The sequence below is a fragment of the Miniopterus schreibersii genome (genome assembly GCF_964146895.1).
Source record: "Miniopterus schreibersii genome assembly, chromosome: 8".
NCBI lineage: Eukaryota > Metazoa > Chordata > Mammalia > Chiroptera > Miniopteridae > Miniopterus > Miniopterus schreibersii.
Genome location: NC_138109.1, coordinates 17,943,604 through 17,966,103, shown reverse-complemented (window position 1 = coordinate 17,966,103; position 22,500 = coordinate 17,943,604). Strand labels below are relative to the sequence as shown.

Below are 22,500 nucleotides of genomic sequence, written 5' to 3'. Positions count from 1 at the left end.
CACATCTAAGACAGGGCAGTTCTATCATAGAAACAGCAAAGGGCCAGGGAATAGACCCTATTACCATTTCTGCGTTGCTGCTCCCTATCTAGGAATCTTTCTCAGCCTCCATTTCCCTCTTCATTAAATGGAAAGAGTGAGACTACAAAGTTCACTGACTATAGCTGCACAGTGTCCAAACGAGGCCATGGGTGTGGCAGCATCTTATAAAATGCAGAACAGAATTCACAAACTCAGAGGCCAACAGGGGTCAGGCAGGTGATGTAAATGAGTGGATATATATATAATATATGCATATATATATATATAAGTTTGATTCAAGCACTTTGTTTGCATATTTTAAAAATTGAATTTTTTCACTTTCTTAAAGAATTCCCCCATCTTTCTTCAAACACACTGCCATCTTTAGGTGTCTTTAATTTTCTCACTTTTTAACGGAAATGTGGGTACAAAAAAACCATTTCATTTTTCTCTTTATTATAAGAACAACAGCTCAAATATGATGACAAAAAGCTACAGACCGTTTCATTGTCTGGGAGAAGTAGGGAGTGGAGGGGACTCTGGCAAAGGGAGGACTGATGCCCCACCTGAAGAGGGTGGCCCCTACTCAGCTCCATGAGGATAGATAAAACCAAGGGAACCAAATCTTCCTTTTTAAAAATAAAAAAGAGAAGCAGATATCTAGAGTTTTATGCAAACTCTCCTCAGCTTTATTTATGTATTTATTTTAGAGAGAGAGAGGAAAGGAGAGAGAAACATCAATTTGTTGTTCCCCTTATTTATGCATTCATTAGTCGCTTCTCGTATGTGCCCTGACTGAGGATTGAACCTGCAACCTTGGCTTATCAGGACGTTGCTCTAACCAACTGGGCCACCTGGCCAGGGCAAATCTCCTCAGTTTTATAAATTGACTGCTAACTCGGTCTATTATCAAGAGGGCAATAAGAGCCATCCTTTAAAAATGTAAGATCACGTCATGGCCCTGCAGAAATTCTTGTAAAGTTTCCTCAAAATGGCTCCTGCAAATGCCCCAGGGCCCCAGAGGACCTATTCCCCGCCCTCAAGCAGCCATTATGTCTCCAAGCTGGCCAGGCAAGCTTCTGCCTCAGGCTGTTCCTGATATCCAACCAACTCCTCCCCCACAAGTGACTCACCCACTTACCTCCTTCAAATCTTTGCTCAGTCACCTTCTCAATGAAGCCTTCCCAAACCACCCTCAAATGCCAAGCTCCCCAAGCATGACATTCCTAAATCCCCTTGTCCTGCTCTATTTTCCCCTTAGCACTCATTGCCCTGTAGCATACCATATCATTTACTTCTTTGTGATGTTCATTGTGTCTTCCCTTACTAGAATGTAAGCTCCACAAGGGCAGACTTTGTTTTATCTACTGTATATCCTATGAACCCAGAACTGTGCCTGACACACACAATAGATGTTCAAAAAATATTGGTTAAATGAGTGAATTAGCTCAATATTTTAAAACATCTTGAAGGTGAACCAAAACATATCTGAGACCAAATATAGTCCTTGAATTAATGGCTGTAAAAAACGCTATTGCCCTTATATAATGGGAGGGGGAGGGTCCTGGGACACATCTACTCCCTAAGAGGTTCTGAATAGGGGTTGCCCCTGAATCCTTTGGGGCAGGGGTCTAAAAGGATTCAAAGAGCCCAGACAGGAAAGCATAGGGACCTCCTCCTGGCCCTCAGCATCAGCAGAGCTGGAAAAAGTTCAGACATCCTCTCATTCCATCTTTCACCCCAATTCATGGTTATCATCTTCTGAACCCCCACTCTCCCCTCACAGGGAAGAAGAAATGGGAGTGCAGAGCAGAGAAATGCTCAATCTTCATCATCAACAAACAAACATTTATTGAGCTCCTGATGTGTGCCAGGCACCAAAGAGGAGCACACAGAGGTATTAGATAAGGTCCCCTCCTCAAGGAGCTTCTTGTTGATCGGGGGAAAGGAAAAGGGGGCAGGCAGAAGTTGGTGTCGATCGCAGGCCTCTCTCCTTTCTCAAGTGGTCTCAGGAAGTGGGAGGGCCCAGAAAGGGATAGCTTGGACAGGTGTCCAAGACATATATGCACAGGCTGTACATGTATGAGACACATGCAGAACCCACACAACTAAAGAACTGGTGTATAAAACATAAGAGGCATATGTGTCACATGTGGGTAAGATCCACATGCAGTGTCCATATGTGCATAGGCCACATGGGTATGGCACAAAAACTGCTTCTCCCCAGCCAGGTTGGCTAGATGAGGGCAGGGCTCCAGGCCCAGCTGGGGCTCTCAGGGCTGGGGCTGGTACTGGCCCTCCGTGGCTGTGAAGAAGTCCTCCAGCACGCTGCGCAGGTAGTCAAAGGTAGGTCGGTCCTCTGGGCGCTCCTTCCAGCACAGCATCATGAGGTGGTACAGCTCCTCTGGACAATTGTCAGGTCGCACCATGCGGTAGCCTCGCTCCAGGTTCTGAATCACCTCAGGATTGGTCATCCCTGGAGGTTGATGGGAGAAAAAACATCAAGGCTCCAGGTTTTGGAAACCCACAGGCAGGGGCAATGTTCAGAATGTTTAACTGTTACGGTGTGAGCACCAATCCAAAAGGATCTTGGTCTTCATCAACAGTATAGGCACCTGCTAAGTGTCAGTTGTGCCCCTTGGAGTATCTGCTATGGTTTAGACAACACCACACACCTGTTGGCTGTGAGACCTTGGAAGCCACCTCAATGTTTTGAGCCTCAGCTTTCTCATTTGGAAAACAGAACAAATAGTAGCTCCTACCTCACAGAGTTCTTATGAGGACTGAATGAGATAATGCATATAAAGAGCCTGGGGAGGAGAAACTGCATAAATAACACTTGTGATTATTGTTATCTGATGGGGAAGCACATGGCGGTCAGGGCCCAGGGCAGGATGGGAGCCCACAGCCACCTCAACGGTGAGGCCTCTCTAGCTTTGGGACCAGGCACAAGAGATGCTACATCAGGAAGCCAGATGGACTCTGGGCCCCAGCAAAGCAGACTCTGCATGGGGCAGAAATCTACCAGGTCCTTCTATGACCCAGATGAAATCATGAAATCATTTTGGGGCCAGTTCCCTCCCTTTGTGCTGGTCCTGGCCCATCTGGCAGGCTCCTAGCATGTGGAGCTCTAGAGGACCTGATCTGGAGAACTGCATGATCATGACAAAGACAGATGCCTGTTTCTAAATTTCCCATGTGGCCTCTATTTCTCCTTCAGTCTTCTGAGAGGAGACTGTGACAGGCAGTTCCCAAATACTAAACCCTTACAGGGTCCTGGCAAAATAGAAGTTTTGCTCTTGCAAAGCTTGGGAATGAACCCTGCTCAATAGACACGCTCTTGCTCAGGCCTTGTCCCTGGGAGGCCTCCGGCTATGGATCCCTCACATTTCAAAATTAGCACATTGGAGGACATAGGCCATGGAACTAACACCCAAGGCTAGAGCCAAGGCTTTGAACCCATAGGCTAAATCCAGCCTAAATATAGTCTATAGACATACTTTGGTTTGGCTTCTATAGTGTTTTTAAACAATTTGACTCAATTGCCAAATTTTGGAAATGGGCAAATTTTTCTAAAGCTGCAAGTTTTGGCTTCTCTTGGGAAAAAAACACCACCACAAAATCTGTTTTTTTTGGCCCTGGTATCTTAAGGGCAACCATCTGCTGGGGCAGATGCAAGTTCACCCAGGTCCCCATTGTCTCCCTGACCCTGAAGCCACATGTCAGCTGCCATTTATCATCATGTTTTCAATGCTTTTTTTCTTCTAACAGAGATATTCTCTATGGATTCACTTCTGTGGGCACAGTGGAGGAGCAGTGAGGGTCCTTGGCAGGATGACTAGAGTAGACTTCTAGCCCCAGCACTCTCCCTGGATTCTGTGATGGGGCAAGTCCAGGGCAGGGAAATCCTTCAGGCTCTCACCTGATTCTAAGGTGCCTTTGCCTTCCTAAGAGCAAAGTTCTGTGCACACTGCTCTCGGGATGTGAGAAGCTTCTACAAACCCGGTGACTGTGCTCCATGACCTCCGTGCCCTGTCTTTGTGTTCCACTTCCTTTCCCCAGTTTCCTAGCAAGTTCCTTTCAAAAAATTCCATCCCTGTCTTGGCTGAATTCAGGGGTAAAGGACTTTGTCCAGGAGGTAAGAGGGGTGGGAGAGGGTGGGAATTAGTTACTTACATGTGTCTCTTACTCTTTAGACAGAATGCTTCAGAGGGAAGGGAAGTCAGTGTTTAGTGAACACCTATTATAAGTCAAGCTCTTGCACAAATAGTCCTGTTTTTCATATCAGGAAACAGGCTCAGAGAGGTGAAGTCATCTGTCCAAAGTCACTTGATTAATAACAAAACCTAACACTCTTGAGTGCTTAATATGAGCCAGGTAATATTCTAACCTTACATTTTACAGATGGGAAAAGAAGGAATGATCTGATCAAACAGAAAGTTAGTATGTATCATGGCAGATCTGGTAATGAAAGGCAGGCCTCTTGTCTCTCAGGCCAGATCCTTTTCACCCATACTAGGCTGCCTGTGTCAGAACTAAAGAGAAGAACTAGGATTATTAACGGGAGAGAGATAGATCCAGAGACAGAGATGGGAGCCAGCCATGGTTGATGTGGTACCTCACTGGGGATATTGGAGTCACATCTCAGAAAATGGAGGGAAAGCAGCTAGAAAGTTTTCAGATTCTGAGTCTGGGAAGAAGTGAGCAGAAAGACGGATTTTGCTGCCCTTCCCCATCACCCTTTTTAGTTCCCGCTTTGGACCCTGACCTGGGTAAGGGATGCGGCCATGGGTAACAATCTCCGTTAGCAGGATCCCGAAAGACCACACGTCCGACTTGATGGTGAAGGTCCCATAGTTAATGGCTTCTGGTGCTGTCCACTTAATGGGAAACTTGGCCCCTGGGCGGGAGGAAAAGTGAGGTCACCTGGGTCTGCTTGGCCAGACCCTATAGGCCCAAGACTTCTCTTATATCCCACACCTACCCTCCCTGGCTGTGTACTCGTTGTCCTCAATGAGGCGTGCGAGGCCAAAGTCTGCGATCTTGCAGCTCAGGGTGTCAGACACCAGGATGTTGGCAGCCCTCAGGTCACGGTGGATATAATTTCGCTCTTCAATAAACGCCATGCCCTCTGCAATCTGCAGGTCAGGTATAGGTCAGCAGTCATGGGCCAGACATCCTTACCCTGTGCCCGTGCCCAATCCTCCCATGTCTCCTTACTTGGGCTGCCATATCCAAGAGTTTGTTGATGGTCAGCTTGATGCCTGCAGAGGTCTTGAGAAAATCCACCAGGCTCCCTGTGGGCAGAAGCAAGAGTTTCTCATCCAAGTTGTCCCAGGGGGGAGCTCCCGGATCCTTCTCCCCTAATTGTGTGTAGTGGGGATCCTAAAGGAAGAGTTAGGGCCGAAAATGGAGGAGTGTGTGTTCAGAGTGAGGATACCTGGGATATGTGAAGGTTTTTCCCCGGGGATTAGAATGGGGCATTCTTAAAAGGATCTGTAAGCTTTTTGTCACCAATGTGGTAGAGGCCAAACTACTCAGCCAGATATCCAAAGCCCTGCATTGTCCACTTTGTAGTTTCTTCTCTTCCCCCTACTCCTGCTTTTTATTCCACCAGTCCTAGACAATTTCAACATTTTTCACATAGAACACTGAGCTCTTACCCCAAAGTCTCTTTGTCCCATCTCTGCTTGATAAAAATTCTACTTTTCTTTCATGGCCCAGCTAGACTATTCCTCTAGGAAGCTTTTCTAGATCCTACTAGACATAATAAATTACATCATCATCTACATTCCCTGTGGGATGCGAGAACTTCTGTGTGTCATAAACTGGTTTTCCTAGTGTGCATAACTAAAATGAGATTTTCCTGATAGCAGGCACCTTGTTTTGTTCACCCGTTTCCAGTGTCCAGTCCAAAGTAAGCAGCAATAAATGTGTGCTGAATGCATTAAAAAGTGACTGCGGTCTCTTCTCAAGAGATTAAAACCCTGTGCAATGACAGCAACCTGAGTGTCCCCACGGTGAGTGTTTAGTCACCAAAGATAAAGGCCTCACGTAGATGCAGCAAATATGTGACATATACTGCCATTCCTCCGAGTCCATGGCAGATGCCGCTAATCAATCCTAGCACTCACTTTCAATAAGCCTCAGAATCCTCAACACAGAACTCCAAGCAACTACCAATTAAAGTTGGTTCATATGATAAAACCTATTTGCCATTTCCATAATCTATTAGCCAATGCACAGCTCTTTTCCCTTCCTGAAAGAGGGAGAGATCTCGTATTCCCAAAGAGTAAGAGCCAGATAACAAACTTACTGAGCAATTAATACAGGGCAGGCACTGTTCTAACTGCTCTGTATGCATTAACTCTTTCATCTCCATAAAAACCTACGAGAAAGGTACTATTGCGTTATAACTGCCATTTTACAGATGAGGACACCATGGCAGAGAGAAGGGAAGTGATGAGCTCAAGGCCACACAATTGTGAAGCCAGAATTTTTTTTTTTTAAATCCTCGCCAGAGGATATTTTGTCTATTGCTTTTCAGAGAGACTGGAGGGGGAGAGAGAGAGAGAAACAGATGACAGAGACATTGATTGGTTGCAAGCGCTGAGACCAGGGCTGGAATCAAATCTGCGACCCTTCAGTCCCAGTGAAGCCAGAATTCTAACTCAAGCAGTCAGACTCTAGAGACCTTAATAACTTCTCTATATTATTTCTGGGTGAACCGATTAGATTTTTGTGGTTATTCTTAAGGAAACTGAGCAGCAGATGCAGATCAGGAACTTGGCCTGTGTCAGAGCAAATCAGTGGCAAAACTGGGCCTGGAAATTCGTATTTACCTTCTGGGACTCTTACTCTGTCCAAAAGCAGACCAAGAGAGGGGGAAGAGCTCGCCCAGAACTAAAAACAAGGGCTTTGGGGCAGATCTGGCCTCCCAAGACTCGGGCACAAGGGAAAGAAATGGGACTAGGGACCCACTGATTTCCTGAGAACAAGCATCTTTAGATCAAGGTAGGGCTTTGAAGAAGGCAAATGGAACTGCAGGTCAGGGAAGATCGGGGCTGAAGGCTCTTCCAGAGCCTGCCACCTTAGGCTGGGCTCGCAGATGGGCTCGGAGGACACACTCTCTTCTTGCCCGAGGAGGTGAGTCTTTAGGTGCCCAGGAAAACTCTAGCAACTTTCAGCGCCGAGCCAGGAAAAAAAGCAAGTCTCCTCCGCCCTCTAGCAGGAGCGGGGGGACGGCAGCGCCCCCCAGCGGCCGCGCGCGGCGGCGGCGCCCACCGTTCTCCATGTATTCGGTGATGATGTAGATGGGCTCCTGAGTGACCACCGCGTAGAGCCGGACCAGCCGCTGGTGTTGCAACTGCTTCATGAGGTTGGCCTCGGCCAGGAAGGCGTCGGGGGACATGCTGCCCTGCTTCAGGCTCTTCACTGCCACCTTTGTGTGCCCGTTGTAGTACCCTGGAGTGGGGAGGGGATGGAGGAAGTCGCTCGGAGCCTGGCGGCACCCAGGCTGTCGCGGGACCCTCCCCACCTCAGCAGACGTCTCCCCTCCCCCCACCTCAGCAAACTTCCCCCCTCCCTCCCCACGGTAGCCCTGGAGGGTCGCACTCACCCATCCACACCTCCCCGAACTGGCCAGCCCCCAGCCGCTCCACGAGCTTCAGCGTCTCCCGGGGAACCTCCCACTCGTCCTCCCACCACGGTTTCTGGGGCTTCTGGGTCTGGCAGGGGCGGCTCAGCCGCGTGCACAGCCCGTCCTGAGCATCTGCGAGGACAAGGGAGGGAGCAGAGCGGTGAACACGGCGGGACTCGAGTACCCGCCCAGGCCCCTCTTCACCAGGTCCCGTCTCGGGAACTGGACTGGCAGGGGAGGTGTGGGACACCTGCGGCTATAGGGTCCAGCACCTCACCCCCTGGCGGGGATGAAGGCGCCTACTTAGTGCTGGGCAGAGGGTACCCCCAGAGGGACTTGGGGGGGGCAGGCCGATGGGGCACAGGGGAAGGAGCCTCAGGCCCACGCCTGAGGGGCGACCGCTGCGCTCACTGGTGTAATGGCGGACCAGCTCGTGCAGGCCGGGGAACGTGATGCGGGGGGAGATGTAGAAGCCTCCTTTGTCCAGGTTACGGATCTTGTAATGTTTCACCACCTCTCCCTGGTTCTGGTCGAAGTCCCGCACGGACAGGGAAAACGATCCTGAATAAAAGAATGGGTAAACGGACGCGAAAGAGGGAGAGGGGTGGCCTACTGCCAGTGGCACCGCCTCCGCCGCGCCGCTCCCCAGGGGCGCACCTGGCCCGCACCTCGGCGCCCGGGCTGCCCCCGCGGCCCCGCCCCCGCGGCCCCTCACCCGCGGCCCCGCCCCCGAGGCCCCTCACCCGAGGCCCCTCACCCGCGGCCCCGCCCCCGCGGCCCCTCACCCGCGGCCCCGCCCCCGAGGCCCCTCACCCGAGGCCCCTCACCCGCGGCCCCTCACCCGCGGCCCCGCCCCCGAGACCCCGCCCCCGAGGCCCCTCACCCGCGGCCCCGCCCCCGCGGCCCCTCACCCGCGGCCCCGCCCCCGAGGCCCCTCACCCGCGGTGCTCTCGCTCTCCCGGATCAGGAAGGAGCCGTGCGTGTTCCCGGGGGCCAGCAGCTGCCGTTCAGCATCCTTGCGGCTCAGGTTTTTGAAGAACCAGCTGCGCAAGGCAGAAGCGAAAGCCGTCGTCTGCTGGAAGGTGCTTCCTCCATCACCCTCGAGCATTCACCATCACCCCCTAGCAGCGCTCCTCTGCTCCGGGGTCCCTAGATCTGCTTGCTCCCACCCATCCCCACGACGAGTCCCCACTCACGGTTCGGGCTCCAGGCTGTTTGCTTTGGCCACGAAGTTGAAGGGAATGAAACCTTCCTGGCCTGTGGTCAGGGACTGCGCCTTCCACCACTCGCCGTTCCTGAGCAACAGCCGTGGTCAGCGGGGCCTGCTCAGCCTTGGAAACCCTCCCTCCAGAGCCCCAGTTATACAGGCCACACCGCCCTCCAGCTCCGCACTCTCCAGCCTTTCATTTTGTCCCAAGGGTGCCTACTGCAAGCCAGTCAGGGCCTGCAGGAGGGCTGCGGTACTGGGGATCCCCGCTCCCTCACCCCCTCACTCCCACAGAGCAAGGATGGGTGGCATAGAGGGGGCACTCACTGCTCCAGGATACGGAGCTGTTCACCCTTCTCGAAGCCCAGGTCTCCATCGTGAGAGGGCTCATAGCTGTGCAGGGCGATAACCAGGTTGTCTGTAAAGACAAGGGGGTGTCAGGGAGAACCAGCCTGAAACAGACTGGGAGCATGGAGCTCTGGAGTTACAGGGCAGAGCACAAGCCTGGGGGCGAGAGAGGCAGGACAGAGTAGACGGCAGATGGGAAGGAGATGGAGAACAACAGCCAAGGATCCACAAGCCTGCTGGTTGAGGTCACCTTGCAGTGGGGAAGCTGGGGGGTTGGTGTCCTGGTAGGTGACCAGTGGATCCCGCACCTCAGAGCCATTCCGGATGGGCAGCTGTAGGGTAGGGGATGAGAGTGAGGTCAGACAGCAGGAGGCTGGGTCAGACCCTGGCTCCGCTCCCCACCGCTCTGCTCTCCTTCACTTCTCCAGCCTAGCTGGGTCTTCTTAATCCTGAATTTGCCAACTACTTGCTGTGTGACCTTAGAAGAGTCCCTTCCCTTCTCTGGGCCTCTTTTCTTTTTTGTATTTCAGGGGAAAGGGCCGCTCTGTTATTTCAAGGACCTATAGTAGTGGTCCATTTTGTTTTCTGAGTTGTGTACTCCACCCAGCTCCCTCACCAAGCCTCATACCTTGCCTCTTACCAGAGCCTTGCCATCCAGTGGGACTATGGGGTAATGGCAGTTCTCACATACATCGATGTTTTCCATCCAGTCATCTTCAGGGTTTGAGCTGCAGCCACAGCCCATGGTCCCTGGGGAAATGGAGAGGAGCTTAAGGGGCTCCCCCAAGATCTACTCACCTGACATCAGGCATGCTGGGGCTTAGCCCTGAAAACTTCCAGAAGTACCTGAGTTGTCAGCCCTCCTCCCCAGGCACTCATTCACCAGCCATAGAAAAGCTGAAATGGGGCCCTAGCTACTGACTGATGCTCCCTCTGAGCCCCCATGCCACAAGTAAAGTTACTCAGGCCCCTCGCTGAGCCCTAGGCCCCACCCTCCCACCTGGGATGGGCAAACTGACACAGGCACCTTTGTTAGTCTAGTTGCCCGCTTCCTGCTTCTCCCCCACCCACACTCTCTCTGCCCATCCCCCACGTTGGGGGACTACCTGCTAGAGATCACACACTTCTTCCAAACCCTGGGGGAGACCTAGGTTTTGATCCGCCCAGGTAGCTGAATAAAAGACTCCTGCTCCCAAAGCCAGCCATCAGGTCTCTGCCCCCTCACCCCTCCCATACACAAAGTCTCCTTTAGAGGGTTCTTTCTTCTCCTCCCCAGCAGAAAATCCTTCAGTGACCCTATTGGCTGTAACTTTTTTATTTGTTTGCTTGCTTTAGCAGTGGAAACTTTTTGTCAGATGAAATCAAGCAGAACCCCATAGATAAAGCAGGTAAAAAAGGATCTGTTCTGCCTGAAGTGGAGTGGGGCCTCTCTCTGAAGCCCGTGGGAGTCCCTGAGACACCTCCTTCCCTGGGCTGCTCCTCAGAACTGCTTGGAAAGCACTAGTCCTCAGATAAAGTTTAATTTACCAGGCATTCGAGACCCTTTAATATCAAGATCAAATTCACCTCCTCAGTCTATTCTGTTACAAACACACATACACAAGCATCCCCACCTATGCACTCACACAGCCTGTGTTTCAAACTACACTTGTCTCTCCCAAACACCCCACACTATTTTCTTCCTCCATGTCTTTGTCCATGTTATTCTCCTGCCTTGGAATGCTCTCTTTTTGTTCATCTATTGAGCTCAGCCTTCAAGGCTCCGCTCAAATATCACCTGCTCTGTGAAGCCTTCCCAACGCTCTTTGCTTCTACAAGTCTACTCAGACCACAATCATCAACTTAGGCATTAAGTGCCATCCCTAGACTGATTTATGTGTCAATCCCACTGCCTCTTCCATCCTCTTGATAAGATGGGGAAAATTCCTTAAGAACAGAACCTGTTCTTTATTTGTTGAATGCCCCAGCATCCAGAACTAGTTGTCATTAATAAACTACCCAGGCCAGGTAGCTCAGTTGGTTAAAACATTGTCTCAATACACCAAGATTGTGAGTTTGATCCCTGGTCAGGGCACATACAAGAGTCAACTAATGAATGCATAAATAAGTGGAACAACCCCCTCCCCTCCCGGCCCTCTTCCTCTTTCTCTAAAATAAATAAATAAATTAATTAATTAATTAATTTTAAAAAAATGTTGATTGGTATGTGGAGGGTTAATGCACAGATTCCCTCCCAGATGAGAAAAAGCTAAACACTTCATCACCACCAAACCAGTAATATAAAAAACATTAAAGGGACTTCTTTAAGAAGAAGATTTAAAAAGATTAAAAATATGAATAATAAAATGGCAATACCTACATACCTATCAACAATTACTTTAAATGTAAATGAATTAAATCTAATCAAATGACATAGGGTTGCTGAATGGATAAGAAAACAAGACCCATACATATGCTGCCAACAAGACACCCACTTTAGATGGAAAGACACACGCAGACTGAAAGTAAAGGGATAGAAAAAGATATTTCATGCAAATGGAAATTAAAAAAAAAAAAAAGCCGGGGGAGCAATATTTATATCAGACAAAATAGGCTTTAAAACTAAAGCTATAACAAGAGACAAAGAAGGTCATTTCATATATAAAAGCCACAATTTGGAAGCAACCTAAGTGTCCATCAATAGACAATTGGATAAAGAAGATGTGGTATATATGTATATACAACAAAATATTACTCTGCCATAAAAAATAATGAACTCTTAGCATTTGTAACAATATGGATAGACCTGGAGAATATTATGCTAAGTGAAGTAAGTTAGACAGAGAAAGACAAATACCATATGATTTCACTTATATGTGGAATCTACAGAACAGAATAAATAAATAAAACAGAAACTAACTCATAGATACCGAGAACTGATGGTTGCCGAGTGGAAGGGCAGTCGAGGGGCTGGGTAAAAAAGGTGAAGGGATTAAGAAGTTCAGATTGGCAGTTATAAAATAGCTACTGGGTTGTAAAGTATAGCATAGGGAATGTAGGCAATAATATTGTAACAACTATGTATGGTGCCAGGTGGGTACTATACTTATTAGGGGGATCACTTTGTAAGTTATATAAATGTCTAACCACTATGTTGTACACCTGGAACTAATAAAATATTGAATGTCAACTGTGATTGAAAAATTAAAAAATTTTAAAAAAAATTAATGCGCAGATTCCCCATCTCCAAAGGTATTAGCAACCACCAAGTCTAATTTCTGATGTTAGGTGACTAAACCAATGCCTAGAGAGGCCTACTTAAACTCACACAACTTATTAGAACAAAGCCAGAGTTGCTAATCCATGCTGGGCCCCAATGGAAATGGGAGCAGTGGAGGTTTGAGTTAGCAAGACTTAAGAACAGCCCTAGCCAGTATGGTTCAGTGGTTAGAGCTTCGGCCTGGGTTTGATTCTAGCCAAGGACACATACCTCGGTTGCACGATCGATCCCCGGTCCCGGTCGGGGGCATGCGGGAGGCAACCAATCGATGTGTCTCTCATCTATCTATCTATCTATCTATCTATCTATCTATCTATCTATCTATCTATCTACCTACCTATCATCTATCTATCTATCTATCTATCTATCTATCTATCTATCTATCTATCATCTATCTATCTATCTATCATCTATCTATCTGTCAATCATCTATCATCTATCATCATCTATCTATCATCTACCTATCTACCTTTCACTCTCTCTCAAAAGCAATGAAAAAAATACATCCTTGGGTAAGGATTTTTAAAAAATTTTAAAAAGAGTTAAGGACATATGTCAATTATACCTCAACTTTAAAAAATATATATCTTTATTGATTTCAGAGAGAGGAAGGGAGAGGGAGAGAGACAGAAACATCAATGATGAGAGAGTCATTGATCGGCTGCCTCCTGCACACCCTCTGCTGGGGATCAGGCCTGCAACCTCACTCAGCATGTGCCCTGACCGGGAATTGAACTGCATCTCCTGGATCCCAGGTTGATGCTCAACCACTGAGCCATGCCGGCCAAGCTATACCTTGATTTTTTTAAAATTGATTTAGGAGAGGGAGGGAGGGAGAGAGAGAGGGAGAGAGAGGGAGAAACATTGATGTGAAGGAGAAACATGGATCGGCTCCCAAACGAGCCCAGACCAGGGGCCAAACCCACAACCTGGTTATGTGTCCTGACCAGAAATCGAACCTGCCACCTTTTGGTGTACAGGAGGATGCTCCTATCAAGTGAGCCACACCAGCCAGGGCTATACTGCAATTAAAAATAAATAAATAAAAAGACTCAAGGACAGGCCTACAGTCAGAGACACCTAAGTTCAAATCCTGGTTCTGACATTTACTGTGTGATTTGCCGAAATCATTCTTCCTAAGCCTCCCTTTACCTTTTCTGTTAAATGAGGATCATAAGTTTTCTCATAAGCTTACATGAATGTTAGCTTAGTTTAGAGCTTAGAAAGACTTCCACCAGTGCCCATTCTGCCTCACCAATACCTGCTTTGGCGGATGGGATGACAATATTGGTAAGGAATCCTCTTTACTTCAAGTCTCTGTTTCTTAAACTGATATACTCTTAAGTTCTCATAGGTACCAGAGTCACCTGCGTGCATCTTTCCAGAGCATCTTCCTTGACCTTCTTCATATAGTTAAATAAACCCAGATCTATTATAGAGAAAAATGCAAAATATATATGGAATTTTAAGCCAAATCAAGCCATTAACTCTTCCCCCTACTGTTAGGAGTCCTGGAGGGCGGGGGATAGACATTTGAAAAATCCTGCTCAGCCACAGTTTACCCATCTGTGGTTGCAAATGGCTTTTTGACTGCTACTTTTATTATGGCCAGGAACTGATTAGTAGCAAAAGCCTCCAGAAAAGGACTATGACAACCTGAAGCCAGCCTAAGATGAGCTGAGCTATCTAGGAGGGTTGTGAGCATCCTGTTGTTTGTGATACTCAAAAAGGTCTTGGAAAACCACAGGTTGCTTATATTGTAGTGAGAACGCCAACATCAGATGGCGTGTGGACTGAGATCGGTAAGGTCCCTTCCAGGCCTGACATTCTTGGAGGCTTTGGGAAAGGGTAAGAGAAAGATGAGAAAAATTTGGGTTTGAAAAGAAGGGATGAACTAGGGTGAGGCAGTGAGGAGAGGCCAGTAGAAGGGCAAAAGGAATTTAGCTGGAGATCATAGAGCCGGAAGTGGGTACCTGGTCCAGGCTGAGGCCACCTGGGGAGGGAAAAGGAGCTACAAGGCCTTGGGCTTGGGTTCAGGAGATCACGCAGGTAGGACCTGATCCTGGACTGAATCTGGGCCTACCAGAGAGGACCTGACATCCCTAAAGACCGGGGCCATGAGTGGGAAAAGTCAAGTTGTGTTAAATTAAGCCAAAAGGAACTCTGCAACTCTGCCAGTATCTGACCCCTAGTGTTTCCTCTGTGGCTTGTTTTGTGCTCCTGAAGCCCTCCAGCCACAGATAGCAGACCCTGCTCTCTACCAAAGGTGAGCTTTGGAGTGTAGGGCCTGGCAGTGATCAGAAGACTCTAGGACCTGTCAATGTCAGAGATTATTTTGGTGAGTGGCTCCCAGCGTAGAGCCACTGGGAGCGACATGCTCCTAGGAGGTACCAGGATAATGTTGGAAGCCTGTAGATTATTTTAGTATTTAAAAAATCTGAAGGGAAATTGTATTAGAATTTATTTCTTAGTTTGACAAATTGTATTATTGTTTCTTTAGTGCAGACTTAGTTAAGTGTGTGATTAAAATTTGAACTAGAAAACAAGAAAATTAGTACCTAAATGAGGTAGTTTAACGGCAAAAACTTCAAATCATGAGATCCATGGGTGTGTAGTGTTGGTGGTGGTGGTGGAGGGTAAAAGGTACAATAGGGGAAAGGCAAAGGAGTCAGTCCTTGGAAGGGAAGAGTTTAGAAGCACTAATATAAATCACCAGCCTCATTTTAAAGATGGAGAAGCTAGGGGATCAGAGAAGTTAAGTAATTTTCCCAATAGCACATGGGGACTCTTGGCAGAGATGAAACTCAAATCAGGCCCTGGTCTCCTTTATCAAGGTACTCTCCTCTACCCTCATTCCTTGAGAAGTCTAAAGAGGGTGGGCGATCCTGAAAGGTCACAGAAAAAATGGGCAGGGAGGCAGGTCTGACAGGATTGGATCTCCTCTGCATCAAAAATGTAATAATTGTGCTGTTAACAAAGTCCTTTCTCTCTAAGACACTTCTCCCTCTACCTAGAATGCATGTTTCTGAGTGTACACTTACCTGACTGGTGAATGCAAGTCTGTGCATATGGGGGCATATAATTCAGTGAGCATTGTGCTAATGTGTGCATAGCCATGGGTGTGTATGAGTCAGTGTATGCAGATGGCTGTATACAAAATAGGGGTATGTATGGCTTGTGCCTGTCCCTGTGTAATTGTGAGGTCTTTCTTACACACATATATCTATTTATATAAAATGTGTGTCCCATTCTTCTGGTCTTTGTTTGACAGAGATTGCTGAGTAACCAAAATGAAAATGATATAACCAGGTTAATAAATGAGGTCAGTAAAAAGAAAATCAAAATTAAAGCTTAATATAAATTTCTCATTGTCTGAAAAAAAAAAGAAAAATAAATTCCAAGAAATCCCCAGGGCTTTCAGAACCAGCAATGAGGGCAGATTCTGGGGTGAATGAAACAGGTCACTCTCTTGTCCCAACTCAGGATTTCAAGGTCAATAGTAGGAATTTTGTAGATTCTAGACCTCCTCTGACTAGGGTGTTCTCAGTCAAACTCACGGCTGTCCATGGTCCACAGAACACATGGTGCCACTTAGAAGGGTCACCCCTCCCTGGGGTTAAAAAATTTAAACATCGAGCCTTGCTGATGTGGTTCAGTGGGTTGGAGTGTCAACTTGTACACCAGAAGGTGGTGGGTTCGATTTCCGGTCAGGGCACATACCCAGGTTGTGAGTTTGATCCCCAATCAGTGCATGTACAAGAGGCAACCGATCAATGTTTTTCTCTCACAATGATGTTTCTTTCTCTCTCTCCAATAAAAACAAACAGACAAATTTGAAGAGTGGAGTGAGGGCTGGATTTCAGTCCTCACCCCTTCTTCCCTCTCAGCGAAGGGCCCAACACACACAGTGGCCCTACTCACACTGTGTCGAGCTGATAAAATATCCCAGGAAGTCCTGGACTAGATTTTCTGATCCCAAGCTTGTTTAGCAATCATATCATGATGAGTTCTGATTCTTGCTAACTCGTTTACTTTTATTAACTCTGTAGACATGATCATAGATATTATCTGGCCTGGCTCGCCCTAGAATGTGTTTTGCCCTCTTTAAAAAAAAAAAAGTCAACAATTTTCCTCCCCTAAACTGTAAACCTATTCATTTACTAAACGTTCTGTCCAAAATGTGTGCCAGCTTCTTGCCTAGGTTTCTGGGGCTAATCCTTTATGTAAAGAGCAGGCAGGCTATTTCACTGCAAACCACTGTTGTACTCTGGACTGCCTTGTGGCAAAATCTGTCAAGAATAATTTCAAACATTTTCTTGGCCTTTTTCTTTGGCCAAGACTTGGTTATTGGCAAAGTTGCAAATGTTCAATGAAGAGCTTTAGCTCTGGCTGCCCACACAGAACCCTCATGACAGTACTCAAGAATCAGGGTTGGCAGGCATAGTAAATAAATTCTACTGGGTAAAACAGGGATGTGTCCTGAGTTGCCTCTTTTCTCATGTGTTCCTTTTTGATATAATACCACTTTTGAATGAACTGATTCTCCTAGTTAATTGTTGCCATAAACGAGCAACAATAGAGCAATTATTGAGCAATTATTCTAACACTGGTATTTTTGTTATAGGCCCTCCAACTAGTAGCTTATATGTACCTAGTAATCCCTTGTAGTGAGTCCCCTCCCTTGTGTACCTCTGTGTGCATTTTGAGCTATGGGGTTTTATCAGGACGGAGCCTTACTTACAGCTTGACAACCCATGCTGCTTTAGTAAACTTTCTGGGAGTCCACAGGTCATGGAGGCTTAGGTCACCTTGTCCATGTCATAGTGACCTAAGTTTAATCCCAAGGCCTCCCAGTCATTCACTGGCAGATTGTCTTTGGGCAGGTTACTAAATCTTTCCCAGCTTCCCTCAGTGACTTCATCTATAAAATGAGAATAAAAATAGGACCTGCTTATAGGGATATTGTGAGCATTACATATGATATATAAATGATCCCACATAATAAAGTGCTTAGTGTGGTGCTTGGCACATGGTAAGGACTAAATAAATTAGAATAATGGTTATTTGAGGCTAGCATGAGCATTTTTTCACAACAGCACTAAACATTGTTCAGGCTAAAATTATGAATCATTTTAATTTTTCTTTGACATTTTTGGTGCTTTCATGGACCACCTTTCCTCCTTTAATATATTTATCTAAGATGAAACTTTACTACCATAAATGGAAAATCAGCATCACCAGCCATAAATAGAAATCAGCATACATGAAAACAAACATATAATATAATACATAAATTCACATTTGTAAACCTCCATTCGTTACCCCTAAAATCATTCACCTACATCAATGGTGCACAGGCGATATTTTTGGAAATGCTGTATTGTGAGACAATTTTGAGCTTAGGCTTCTGTCAGTGAGTTAGAAGAGGCACAATTTTCTTTTCTTTTTTTTAATCTTCACCCGAGGATATTTTTCCCATTGCAGAGAGTGGAAAAGAGAGAGAGAGAGAAACATCAATGTGAGAGAGACACATTGATTTGTTTCCTCCTGCACGTGCCCCAAACCAGGGCCGGGATCGAGCCTGCAACTGAGGTACATGCCCTTGGTCAGAATCAAACCTGGGACCCTTCAGTCCATGGGCTGACACTCTAACCACTGAGCCAAACTGGCTAGGGTCACAATTTTCTTTTCTTTTACCTTTTTTAAAAAATATGGCTTTATTGGTTTTAGAGAGAAGGGAAGGGATAAAGAGAGAGAGAAACATTGGTCAGTTGCCTCCCGTACACACCCTGACCAGAACTGAATCCAAAACCTGGGCATGCACCCTTACTGAGAATCTAACCAGCAACCTTTTGGTGCACGGGACAGCACTCAACCAACTGAGCCACACCAACCCGGGCAGGCACAATTTTCTTAATTTGCCAGCCTATTGACAAAAATTTAACTGGCATTTTTTATGTGCCAAGCTCTGATCTAGCTCTAGGGACATGAGGTGAGCAAACAGAGAGGTTCCCATCCACCTGGCCCTGCCCTCTGTGACTGAGGTGCATGGCCCTCTGGCAGGTTACCCCATTTTCACAGGAAGCCAAAAACCCTGTCTTCAGCTCACTGATCGGTAATGTCAGTGACTCCCAACAACACTGACAAACCAAAACAGCAGTACTTGCCAGGAAATAGCATTTCAAAATCGCCACCATTACTCACTTACCAAGTTAACGACGGTTAGCTAAAACTTAAAAACGTGGGGTAGATCTCCACGTATGGACATGGAAAGATGTCCCAGATATAACATGGTAAGAAGTTACAGAACAGAATGTAGAGTATAAACCTATTTGCATTAAATATGTGTATATATTTAGGGGATTCTTTTAAGCGGGGCTCTGTGCTAAGCTTTTATTTGCATGATTTCATGTAATTCTCATAATTATCCAGCGAAGTAAGTGCTATTATTATCCCCATCTTACAGATGCAAAAATTGAGGCCCAAATGGGGTAAATCGATTTGTCTGAAGCCTCATAACAAACAAATAAGTGGTGGAGTGGTGATTCAAGCCTGGGTCTACCTGCCTCCAGAGACTAGGCTCCTAACCACAAGGCTTTTCAGTAGCCGTACAAAGGAAATTCTGGAAGAGTGCACACCAGATTGTCCACAGTGAGCACACCCCAGGAATTCTAGGGAGCTACATTTCTTGTACTTCTTAATATGCCTCTATACTGTGCTAATTTTGTACTTGAAAAACAAAAAACAACAAAACCACCATCAACGCAGACACTCTGCTAAGAGACATGATCATTTGAGAAGGATCAGCTCTACAGCCCGCCCTTCCATTCCTCTCCTTGTCTCAAAAGGTACAGGCATGGAAGAGGTGATACTGGAAAAAAAGGAAGTTTGGGAAACACTGGATTAGACAAAATCAATCTGGCTCCCTCTCTGGAGGGACTTCAGAGCTTTAATAAGCTCACGTTGACCATGAAGTTAATACGGGACAGTTTGTAGCTGAGGCCATGTTGCTTTGGCCCCAGAACCCTTTTCTTTGCAGTTGCCTCACGGAACTAGTGTTCTTTTTTTTTTCTTTTTTTTAAATATATCTTTATTGATTTCAGAGAGAGGAAAGGAGAGGGAGAGACAGAGATAGAAACATCAATGACGAGAGTCACTGATCGGCTAGCCCGCAACCCGGGCATGTGCCCTGACCGGGAATCGAACCTCGATCGCCTGGATCCTAGGTTGACAATCGCTGAGCCACACCCGGGCCGGAACTAGTGTTCTTTAGAACAAGCGATGGAAATGCAGCTCCAGATACTTTATTTATTTATTTATTTGTTTATTTATTTATTTATTTATTTTTAATCCTCACCAGAGGATATTTTTTCCATTGCTTTTCAGAGAGAGTGGAAGGGGGAGAGAGAGGAAGAGAGAGAGAGAAACATCGATGTGAGAGAGACACATCGACTGGTTGCCTCTCACAGTTGCCCTGTGGGGATCGTGCCTGCAGCTGAGGTATGTGCCCTTGGCCAGAGTCAAATCGGGGACCCTTCAGTCCACAGGCCGAGATTCTAAAACCACTGAGCCAAACTGGCCAAGGTGAGCTCCAGATACTTTAAAACCAACACTAAAGTTGGTTGTTAGAGGAGGCCACACCCCTGGATTGTATCTTGGTCCTGCACGTCCCCATGCCACCCACACACCAGCTCCTCTCAGCATTACTTTCACCGAATTAAGCCATCAGTTTGTGGGTGTGCGTATGGACTTGTAGGGTTTAGCGTATGTTGTATGTGTAGTCCCTGCCTCTGCCTCTAAACATACATGCATACATATATTTTTCAATGATATGTATGGTGTTTGGGATAGGGAGGGAGGGTGTGTGTGTGTGTGTGTGTGTGTGTGTGTGTGTGTGTGTGTAGCTGTGGGGGACCCTCCTCTAAAGTAGACCTGTAGCTTAGCCTGTAATTCTCACACCCACTATACACAGGAAACAAGCTCATTTGCAAAGCCACACCACAAGTGTGAGGGAATAGGTGGTTCACTGGTTTGCCAAAGAGCTAAGTGGGAGTAATTCTGGGTGTGGAAAGCCCTCCCTTTGCAGGAGGACCTCTGTTAAGCACCTACTATGTGTCAAGGACTACCCATGGCACATCATAGTCATTATTTTCTCTTTGATTACCCACAAGCACTCTATAAGGTAGAGATTCATTATTGCCTTTTTAAGTAAGTAAACTGGAGTTTGGAGAGGTGAAGCCACTTGTTCAAGAAAATGGAAGAACTGGAATTGTGCCTGGGGTCTGCCTCCGTCTGAATGTCATTTGCATCAGCTTTCTTGCATTTGGTTTTGCTCTGAGGTCTTTGCTCTCATGGTACCCAAGGAACAGATCCCAGGGACAGTGGCCTTGGCCTCATGTTTTAGGTACTCTCCAAAATGGGCCTTTGTCCTCAGAACTGTCTTAACTCTTCCAGGAAGCCCTCCGGGTCACCTAAAGGATGTCTTCGCCCATCCTCTGAACCCTCAGCCTGTCCTTTGCCCCATCACTTGGCCCTTTTTCCCTTTGAGAAGAACCTCTGACCCTGAGCCCTGAGTTATTTCTCAGCACAGGCTGGATTGGTGGCTTGGGGGAGTGCTTAAGCCTGTCCAGGGTGGATGAGCTCCTCTGAAGTGCAGGGACAGCCAGCCTGTTCCTGAGCCCCCAAAAAAGTCTGCAGGCCTTAGAGCTGGGGACAGGAGAAATGTTGGGACATGCTGACTAGGTGGAAATTGTGTGTCAAGATAAACTCCAATGGCAGGGGAAACCTGGAAGGCCTGGTGCAGGTGGGGACTCTCCCCACAAACTGAAGGCTGAGAGTTAGATGGTGGGTGAGGGGGTGGGCAGTTACAGTTAGCTGACTATGCCTTCCTGGGCCTCCACCTTGCCAGGGTTTGAAGCAGAAATCTACAGGACCAATTGGCCCTACATATGCAGTCTCTGTGTGTGGGAGGGAGGTGGGGGGTACAGCGGGAGCTAGCAGGTGAAGGGAGAGAAGAGGACGTCCTGTGACATTTGGCAGAGGAAGGAATGGCAACTTTCCAGATGGAAGTTCAGACGTTAGTCTCTCAGGGCCAATTGTACCCCTGTCTGGAATAAAAATAGCCCTTCCTCTCCCCCTTTCTCCTCATTTTCTCCTCTCCAACTTCCCAGCGTCCGGTCAGATGAAGGCCCCAGCCCAGACGATAAATATGCCCTCACATATCCACCACTCCCAGCGTGAGACTCCTCCCTCTCTCGAGCAATGCTGGTCACTGAGGCTAAGGTCACTTCACTCACATCCACCCAAATGCTCTGGGTGACTCTGATCTCTCTCAGGAGATTCTTGTCACTGGGGTCTGCTCCAACAACCAAAAGGATTCCAGGGTCCCTTGACTCAAGCCTGTCCATTACCCTACTCCATGGGAGATCACAGCCCAGACTGTCACTCTTTCCCAAGACCTGGCTCTGCCAGTGCCTCTCACTGAGGGCCTGCAGGGAGGGGGTGCTTGGCCCTCTCTGGGTGTCAGGAGATTCATCCATCACAGGATGAGGAACTGGACTTGGGGATTTCTGTTTCTTTCTTTTTTTTTTGTATACGTGCTACTGAAGCGAGCACTGGGCTTGGGGATTTCTGGAGGCCTTTTTAATACCTGACCGCCCATGTCCCAGATCTCCCAGTGAGGTGGAGGCTGACGGTGGGCAGTGTCGCGGAACCAAGAGCCAACAACTACGCAGGAAAGAGGTGATCTGGCTGCACTGCATGCCTCCTACATGACCTCCAGCAACGTTCGTCTGTCCCCCAGCCTACAGGGCTGCTGCATACCCAGGCAGCCTGGCCCCGTGTCTAGTTTCAGCCCCCTGCTATCAGGCCCCTCAAAACAGCCCCTCCACCCTTATTCCCAAGACTCCTTACCTGTCCAGCCCAGGAGCCCTCTGGCCCCATTCACATGATCCTCCTGGCCTAGCCTCACTGCCCAGACAGTTTCAGCTCCCCTCGCCGTCGTTGTAGCTACCACCTGACTCCTCG

General features: G+C 47.4%; 1 protein-coding gene across 2 annotated transcripts; it reads right to left on the bottom strand.

Annotated features, from left to right (window-relative positions):
* Window positions 1-457: 457 nt before the first annotated feature.
* On the bottom strand, window positions 458-22,493 carry LCK (LCK proto-oncogene, Src family tyrosine kinase). 2 transcript variants are annotated; one of them, XM_081143565.1, is made up of 13 exons: window positions 22,387-22,493; window positions 9,856-9,965; window positions 9,466-9,547; window positions 9,195-9,285; window positions 8,857-8,955; window positions 8,600-8,703; window positions 8,072-8,221; window positions 7,640-7,792; window positions 7,306-7,485; window positions 5,242-5,318; window positions 5,006-5,159; window positions 4,790-4,921; window positions 458-2,497 (listed from the first exon to the last, which is right to left on the bottom strand). In XM_081143565.1, exons 2-13 carry the CDS (start codon window positions 9,958-9,960, stop codon window positions 2,295-2,297), a joined length of 1,530 nt encoding a protein of 509 aa, XP_080999691.1. In that variant the 5' UTR covers window positions 9,961-9,965; window positions 22,387-22,493; the 3' UTR covers window positions 458-2,294. The 2 variants fall into 2 exon arrangements, with proteins under 2 accessions (XP_080999691.1, XP_080999690.1); XM_081143564.1 differs by having other exon boundaries at window positions 9,844-9,965; window positions 22,387-22,491.
* Window positions 22,494-22,500: the final 7 nt, after the last annotated feature.